Raw genomic sequence first — 9,646 nt, forward strand, 5'->3', positions numbered from 1 at the left:
AAATTCATGTTATTATTTTTTCTCTGTGATTTTGACATGTGAATTTCTTTTGTAGTTTCTGATTCTTGTGTGAGACTCAAGCCTTCGAGTTTAGGTCTGCTTCTTTTTGTGAACTTTATGTGTCTTTGTGGTTTATTTTGGGGCATGAAACACTGGTTTGTCTAAGCTTCTGGTTCTCTCTTTTGATTTTATATTGGTGTGGACTAATTGCTTTTGTCTTCAGGAGTTCCCCAGGAGGCCCAAGTCAGATGAGGATCAGATGCTCTCAGGCTTTCTCATAAGGTCTGAATCCCTCCAGGATAGATTTTGACCTCAAGAATTCGGGGGTTGGACTTGCCTTTGAGCTGGGCCCAGGAAAGATGCTGGACTATGGCAGCTGGTGGCAGTGCCACCCACAGATGGAAAGGAAGATGGGGGCGGGAAGCATCCCCAAGGGCTCCTGGGGACTGCACTGAGGAGCTGGGTTGGTCTGGATGCAAAGGATCAGGAAGAGGAAAGGTCAGCCTCATCATCCAGGAATGAGGCTTTTGGGTTGTGAAGGCCCAGGGAAGCAGAGGGAGGTGAGGGCGGGGCCAGGCCCAGAAGCAGTGCTCCTGAGGACCTGAGAAGGAACTGAGTTGCTCTGGATGCAAAGGATCAGGAAGCAGTGGTGGTTCCCCAGGTGTCTGGGGCACCAAAACAAGGAATGAGACAGGACCCAGGCTAGGAGGAGAGTCCGGCTGGGGAGATGGGAGGGTGAATGAGGCTGGGGGTGTCAAGGCACCGAGGTCACGATCAACTTACCCCGAAGTGAGAGGCCTGCGGGTGGAAGAGAGGCCTGTGGGTCATGCACGCCCAGGGAAGCAGAGGAAGGTGATGGTGGGGCCAGGTCCAGAAGCACTGCTCATGGGGTCCCAAGAAGGAACTGAGTTGCTCTGGGTGCCAAGTATCAAGAAGCAGTGGTGGTTCCCCCAGGTGTCTGGGGCACCAAGACAAGGATTGGACAGGACCCAGGCTAGGAGGAGAGACAGGTGGGGTGAAATATTTTTTTTAAAAAAGAAAGATTGGTATACTTCATAATCCATCTTCTCTAGGGTTTCTGATATAGAATAAGGTGGTGCCCCCCCCAAATATGCATTTTAATGAACTTCCAGGTATTCATGATAAGTCTAGGGGACACTCACATATAATTTCACACTGATACACAACAGCACTCATTATCCTTTAACTCTCCAGTGCTCTTTTAACTCATGTCCCAAGCGTCCCCATGTCATAAGCTTCATCATACTTCTGAGTATACTGGGCACTCTCTCCTTTTGGAGTTCTTTTTTGCCATTACTCCAAATTGTGAGACATTAGTCATCTTTCACGAACCTGTTCTAATACCACTTTCTTGCTAATAATCTGTCAACCCCTTTATCTGGATTGATAGTATGCTTACATTGTGTTGCCATTTTTTGTTTCTCTGTGTCTCATTAAATTCAAAACCTTGAGGACAAGATCTATTTCATCTCTTATTCTCAGCATTAGCTCAGTTTCTAAGAATGATGGTAAAGATTGTTGAAAAGGTAAAAGAGAGGAGAACTCTAGAAAGAACACTTGAATTGTGTTAGTAACAAAAATGTTCTGATTCTACCAAAGTAACTCTGCTTTTGAATTTTTTCCACGTTGGTGGGCAGTAAGATCTTGTTGATGAGGAAAAGAAAGCTGATACTAAAAATAAATTTGGAAAGCATTGCGCTGGACTCTGATTTGCCTTTATGAAACCCCTTTGGGCATGTTTGCTCTATGTGCTATAACGTGAAGTGGGAAAACTTAAAGAACTTGAGAAATAAAGCCAAATGATCTAAATTAGAAAATGAATCTGTGAGGGAGTGTTAGCAATTTCCTAATCTGTGTAGTACATCTTTGGAACTACTTGCTTACTTTCAAACACCTGGCAGGTTATCATGAGAGAACTGTTTGGTATCCATCTCCAGGGAGAATCAAATGTGAGGCATAAAAATTAAATTTAAAGAGTTGGGGGAAGTCCACTGATTTTATTTGAGGAAATGGCCTTTTTCCCCAAAATGTAGGCTTTAGGAAAGATTATCCTTTAGGATAAGAGACTCTGCCTCTGCCTCAGTGTTCAATAGCCTGCATCTCTTTGGCAGTAACCAAACATCTGTTGAAAGTATGCATACATTGCCAGGATTTAAGTGTGCGAAATGCAGTGCCACCCAGGAATTATCATAAAAGCAAGTGATCTTAAAGTTATCATTAGACTTCTCACTGATTCAAGTTATGGCGTACATTCATAAGACCTTGTTCAAGAATATGAAAATGAAGTAATTTCATAGTGTCTGTCCATAGTTTATCGTTATAAGGACAATTAAATGTAGAGTGGTACATACTGTAATCCCAGCACAGAGAAGATAGAACCAGGAGGACCATCACAAGTTGAGGCCGACTTGATCTATAAACATAGCAAGTTACAATCCAGCCAGAGATATATAACAAGACTCTCTCAAAAAAGGGGGGAAGGGGGAGAGTGACAATAATCTCTTCTTGAAAGAGATCAAACAGTGGATTAGAAAAAGAGAGTTTCTCACCCCAGTTATTTAAGAGAAAGAATGACCTCTTGTGATATAAGTATACAGATGTTTATAAAATTTCATGAATAGGGCCAGGTATGGTCACATACGCCTTTAATCCCAACACTCTGGAGGCAGAGACAGAGCAGGCGGATCTCTGTAAATTTGAGGCCAGTCTGATCTACATAGTGAGTTCCAGACCAACCAGGGCTACATAGTGTGATCCCATCTTTTCCTCCAAAATCTTATGAGGCAAGCAGATCTCTGTGAGTTCAAGGCCAGCCTGGTCTACATAGGGAGTTCTAGGATAGCTGGGGCTACAGGGAGACCCTGTCTCAAAAAAGACCAAAAAAAAATCTTATGAGTAAATTTGATTCTGATGGCCATAATTTCTCTTAAACCTCTGAGAAATGTGAATAGTTGCTGCAAAGTAGTTTTGACATTGATGCATTCTCTGGCTTATTTTCCATCCCTGTACATTCTCTGATGAAAGATCTGTTCATCTTTTTTCCATGTTGTTTTTTTCTTTTCCCTCTTTTTCATTTGTATGTGTGGTATGCATGTTCACATGCATATATGTACCTTTTACGTGTATGTCGGTAGATGTATAGGGGTGTGTGTGTGTGTGTGTGTGTGTGTGTGTGTGTGTGTGTAGGCTTGAGGTAGATATTGGAAATCTTCCTTGATTCCTCTCTACCCTTATTCTTTTATTTTTCCAGGCAAGGTCTCTCTCAATCCAATCCTGAGCCTACTAGAGTCTAGTTACCCATCTTACTCCAGGGATTACCTGTTTCTGCCTTCTGCCTTCCAAGGCTGAAGTTACCACTAAGGCGAACTGCCACAGTCACCTAGCATTTATGTGGGTTCTGGGAGCCCAGATTCCAGTTTTCTTGCTTGTATGGGAAGCACTTTAACCACTGAGCCATCTCCCCAGTGCTTTTTTCCATTTTTAACATTTTTTCATATTACTGAGTTGGCTGTTTTATATATTCTCAATAGAATTCTTTCTTAGATGAATGTTTGCTAAATATTTTCCTCCAGTCTATTCCTTATCCTTTTATGTTCTTTGTAGTACATTTCAAAGAGGAGATAATTTTAATTTTTTCTTTTGGTCTTTTTGAGACAGGGTCTCCCTGTAGCCCCAGCTGTCCTGGAACTGTGTAGACCAGGCTGGCCTTGAACTCACAGAGATCCGCCTGCCTCTGCCTCCCTAGTTCTGGGATTAAAGGTGTGCAGCACCATGCCCGGCTAATTTTAATTTTTATAAAGATTAATTTATCCTTGTGATTCATGCTATCTGCTTAATAATTTCAAGTTACAAAGTGTTTTTGACTGTATGCTAAATATGAAAACATAATGTCAGCATGATATGAGACACTTTATTTTTATCCTGTACCTCTCCTTTACTTTCTTGTTATTTTCTGATTTGGGCTGTTATGTGTTTATAATCCATTAATGTTAATTTTTTGTGAGTAAGGATCAAGCTTCAGTTTTCTATATGTATTCTTCAGTACTATTTGTTAAACTACTATGCTTTTCTCTTTGAAGATTTGTATTTTTACTTATGTGTATATGTCTGTGTGTATACCATGTGTGTTCAGACACCCTCAGACACCAAAAGAGGGTATCGGCTCCCCTGAACTAGAGTTCTAGTTGGTTCTGAACCACCTGATGGGTGCTGGGAACCAAACTCAGGTCCTCTTTGAAAACAAGTGCTCTTAACTGCTGAGCTGTCTCTCTAGCCCCAAGCTTCTCTCTTTGATTTACCTTGATACCTTTATTGAAAATCACTTGACTCTATATTGAGAGCTATCTTATTTAACAAAGACCTTCCTCAGCTCCATGTGACTGTTAACTAAAATTGCATTACTTCTGTTTCACAGCCGTTCTTAGAGTGATATAGATTTGCTGTTTGCATTTCCTCATTCTTCTTACACTGGCATCTTTCTCTACTGTTCCATTAAGACAGTTCTTCCCAGAATTATTAGTAATTACTATATCTTATAGCCTTCTTGCCCTTATCTGAGGTGATTCTCCGTGGCCTAAAACCTTGATAGCCCCTCCCTCCTCCTTCAGATTTCTCTTCCCTTCAATAAATCAGCATCCAACCATCTAGACAGTTCTTCCCAGAATTATTAGTAATTACTATATCTTATAGCCTTCTTGCCCTTATCTGAGGTGATTCTCCGTGGCCTAAAACCTTGATAGCCCCTCCCTCCTCCTTCAGATTTCTCTTCCCTTCAATAAATCAGCATCCGACCATCTTTATTTTTCTTCTGTTTTGTTGTTTGTCCCTGTGTCTGCTTTGCTGGTTCTTCTTTTGCCTATTTCTTAAATGTCAGTGACCACAGGATTCTGACCAAAGACTTTTTTCTTCACATTGTATACACATTCTTTGCTTATTCTCATCTACTCCCTCAAATGAGGAATCTCAAATTTATATCTGACCTGAATCTTTTGAGATTCATTTCTATTGTCTCATTGTCTACCAGGAAAAAACTCTCTGAAGGAAAAGTATTGTGTATTTTTTTATTTTTTGAGACAGGGTCTCCCTGTAGCCCCAGGTGTCCTGGAACTTACTATGTAGACCAGGCCAGCCTTGAACTCACAGAGATCTACCTGCCTTTGCTGGGATTAAAGGCGTGCGCCACTAAGCCCAGCTTGTGTATTTATTTTGTTCACATTTGTATTTTCAAGTTTAGCACAGAGGTGTTTCACAGAATTTTATAACTAATTATTTACTAAGTGCACAAATACTTGCACAAACTAATCAAACTGTACAAGCGATGCTATAATAGAACTTAAAATTCTACACAATATTTGAATACCATCCCTTTTATTGATATCACATACATTCAATGAGTATAACTGGCAACACAAAGTCTTACTCTGCCTTAGTTTTCCTGTTATAGTTGGTAAGGAATTTTCAGACAAAATGGCAGAAGTGAGATTCTGAGTATGAACAGGAAGGAGATTAGAGAGCAAATAGCTCTCCAAATGTTGTAAACATTGTTTCTAAGGTGGTTTATACCATAATTTCCTTCAGGAACAGCCTACATTACTTGAGAATAAAGTATTTAGTGGCTTTGATTGTAACTTTAGCTATAATGCACTATTTTTTTTATTTTATCCAAGTCTTTATAAGTCCCTGTAACATTTTTTCTTAGCCCTAAAATGATTCTCCAGAATTATATATAGGAAGATGTAAACTGGTTAATGTAGATTCTTTTAGCCTTAGTATGGTATTTTTTATGATGATCTGAGTGTTCACATCAAATATATACAACAATAATAGATTTAGAAGCATACCCAATCCCTTTGAGGGAGATTTGGGGAGAAGTATTAAAAAAAAAAGGAGCACACGCCTTCAGAGAGACCAGACACAACAGCCACAAGGAAACAGCAACACCTATCAGATAGTTTGGAGTATCCATTGTAAGTTGCTTAGCACAGCATAAAAGATATCCTGCTAGTACATGTGGCTTTGTTCTTGCCCATCAAAATAATCAGCTTCATAAGCATTTAGGATTTTGTCTGTATATGCTCTTTTTATTTGTTCTAGAGCATGGAGCTCATTACATTTTTTTCCTGTCTCTCTCTTTCCTACATTTCAGTGAGCGGTTTCTGGTGAGACTAAACAAGAATGGTGGGCCAAGGAACCCAGAGAAGATAGAACGAATGTGTGCCCTTTTTACAGTATGTGCAAACTAAACTCTTTCCCTTTTATGCTATTGGCTCTAACCAGGGACCTGCTGTGTGGATATTGTTGACCTAGAAACAAACATTTATTATTATTTCCCTCAACACTGGTAAGAATGGGACTTAATTTATATTTCTATCAAGTTTTAGTGAAATATTTATAGAGAGCTTAATTAACTATGGTTTTTAATTGAATTTTTATTAAAAATATAATCAAGTACCTTTTACTGATGTAGATTTTATAAGCTATTTCACACAAAATTTCAGACGTATATAGTTTCTCTCTCTCTCTCCCTCTCTCCCTCTCTCTCCCCCATCCCTCCCTTCGTCCCTCCCCCACTTCTTCCTTCCCTCCCCCCCTCTCTTTCACCACAAGGTATAATTTCTCTTAAAAGTATCTACCAAATCTACAGTTTAGCAGCCTTTTAGTAGGTTCATATAAACTAGTCTTTCAAATACTATGTGAAGGGTCTTTTTCTACTCTGATCTGTACTTTGGATCTTTCTGAATAACTATGTTGTTCATGGTCTCTACTTATGAAGCTGTCACCCAGAGAAGGCTTGGTAATCTGATTATTGAAAACTAAGTTTCTTAATACTGTTGACCTAGTAAAAATTATCCAACTTTATTTGAATTAATTTATTTGCTGGGGAAGAAAACAAGACTGTATCATAATTTAAAACACTTCTGACTCATATTGTTTCTTTGACCTTATCAGTCATAACTGAGATGCAAAAAATTTATAGGCCAGGCATAATGCCAGTTACTTGTAAGGTGGAGGCAGGAGGATTAGTGAGACACCAGCAAAACAAAACAGAACAAAAATCTCATTGAGTTTAGGAAGGTGTGATAGTCTCACAGTCTCACTAAACTTGCATGTGGCCCATGATAGATATCTTAAGGCTGATTTGATACCTCTTTAAAGCAAATAGTATTTATCTGAGGCTCTAATATGTGACTTTCTTGGAGAGCTACATTGTATTCCTTCACCGAATTTCAGATTATTTACTACAACTTAATCTTTGAAAATGTCCGATGCTATTACTACAGAATCAGAAGCCACTTTCACAGGAGTAGCTTTCATTAAATATATTCCATATAGAAAAAATATGCAGGAAGATTTACAAACCTAGCTAAGCTAAAATAATGGTTTGTTCATTTTTTTTAGCTCAGCATTGAAAGCTTAGGAGATAATGTACAGAACAGGAAAAGCAAACTCTTGAAGATTATTAAGGTAGTTAAAATAGCCTAATCTGGAAAAAGCAATATAGTCTCTTTGGTCAGAAAAAGAACAAGGAAAGAATCTAGATTGTAGTAAGTGGGATTGGGTTGGCTGAGTGCTTCTGAGATTGCCTGATCACTGAGGCCCCTTTGAGACCTCAACCTTGTTTCTAAAACAGAAGTTGAATGTCTCAGTAACTTTAAAAGATTTTCCCAGATCTTGATTCTCTTATGTTCTCTGGTAAAACAGCAAGAGAAATTGTTGATTCCTGATGTTTAGATTTGTGAGAACTAAGTGTATAAGTATGTTGTTGTTTAATTCTTAGATATGATGAGTGTATTCCTTGTCTCTTGAAAAATGAACTTAATTATGATGATATTTGAATGTAATTACAGTAAGTCAAAATTTTTATTTAGCATTTTAATTATCTGTATGGGCCCAGAGGCAGAAGCTATAGCATTAACTTTATAAATCAAAGATGTACATACTACTCATGATGTACTCCTATTCTGCCATAATGGGAAGGCACAAGGCTGCTAAAGTATACTGCCTGCCATGGCTCTCTTTGTAGTACAGCCTTGGATTTTTTAATGTCCCTTGCATTATTTGAGATTTTTTTTTTTTTACAAAGTACATGTGATCTCTGTAAAGATTATCTTAGCCTGAATTTTTCATGTTTTATTTTCAGCTATATAATATAAAATTTTTGGTAAGAACTGTTCTCTTATCTAAGACTTGAGTTATTCCTCTGAGCTAGAGTTTTCCAGATTGGTAAATACGCTATGAAGTCTCAAATAAATGAAAGAAAATGCAGCCACAGCTATGGTTGATGCTGACCTGTTAACTTATGTTAGTTTCAAGAAAGGCGAACCACTAACTCAGCAGTTTGCAGCTTACTTGGCAGACTTTAAAGTCCCATTGTAGCCATATTACCCATAGCACATCCCTGTTCTCTCTGAGGCCTTATTTTTTTCCGACTTTTATAGATTTTAGGATTCCCTATGAGGAAGAATTATGTGCAAGAAGGAGGTATTTCATACCTATTGAATGTCTAATACAATAAGGATTTTGCTTACTTTCCTGATAAATAATTACTATAGGAATGTGTAAGAACATGTCTCTGCCGTTTTTCTTATTAATAGATATCCAATACTCATATATGGTGCTTGTCAAATGCTAAGATCTCAATAATGATTTGCTATTCTATCTACATGAATATATTATTTGCACTTATGTTTAAATAACAGAATGAACTTGCCCTGGTTTTCCTACATCCTGTAGCATTATATTTTATATATTCATTTATATTCTTCTACATTCAAAAATGGTATTTAAAAAGGTTATTTCTTAGAATTCAGAACTGATTTCTGTAATACCACTGTGTATTAAAATAGATTTCCTTTTCTACAGCTTAAATATGAATTGACTTTGTTTTCTATCTATAAATCCTGTTATCTAAGTAGAAAAAGAGTAGCCAAGGCACAGGGAAGTAAATCAACTTTGCTTGGTTTCAACTTGAATATTAGTCACTGAAATCTTGGTCCTTGAATCAGTAACCTCACACACTTCTCTACCTGCTGTGTGGTTGGTAACAGTTTACTAGTTACATAGGATTGGAAGGTTCAGTCCAGTGAGCAAATATAAATCCTCATAAGCTGTTTGGATTCACACCCTTTTCACCAGATGAATGGTGTGTTTTTCATTCTCTTTCTCATCTTGGTTTTATAGGTATTTGTATTTTGAATAGCCATAGTCAAATGAATAGCCATACTTGATATTTAGTCTTGAAGAGTCTTATTTAGTAGCTCTGTGATAATTGTGTTTAACTGTGGACATACATTTAATAAGGTAGCATTTGCATTGAAATTATGTGGAGCCCACAAATAATAATTTTACTTAAAATATTTTTATACTTTTGTTTCCTCATTTTCATTTATCTCAAACAAATACTACTGAGTTCTGAGTGCCCATAAGATACTTAGGAAGAACCCCTACATAGCTACTTGGGAAATATCATAAATTACACCTAAATTTTCTTTTGTTCATCCAGCCAGAACTAAGGGAGATGTCCAGTATTCTTGTGTATAACCCCTTTGATTAATGTTTGATAATCTTTGGTGACTGGATGGAAGTGTGTGTGTGTGTGTGTGTGTGTGTGTGTGTGTGTGTGTGT

The 9,646-nt window shown here is 37.9% G+C and overlaps 1 protein-coding gene across 1 annotated transcript in view; it reads left to right on the plus strand.

The window, feature by feature from the left end:
* The window catches only part of Dock3 (dedicator of cytokinesis 3), a 480,991-nt gene that overhangs the window by 270,694 nt on the left and 200,651 nt on the right, over window positions 1–9,646 (plus strand). Inside the window, exon 9 of the mRNA XM_029554349.1 lies at window positions 6,167–6,248. Within this exon, the coding sequence (XP_029410209.1) occupies window positions 6,167–6,248 (82 nt within the window). The remainder of the gene's footprint in view (window positions 1–6,166; window positions 6,249–9,646) is intronic.

This window comes from Nannospalax galili, unplaced genomic scaffold, assembly GCF_000622305.1.
Source record: "Nannospalax galili isolate Female #2095 unplaced genomic scaffold, S.galili_v1.0 scaffold851, whole genome shotgun sequence".
Taxonomy (NCBI): Eukaryota; Metazoa; Chordata; class Mammalia; order Rodentia; family Spalacidae; genus Nannospalax; species Nannospalax galili.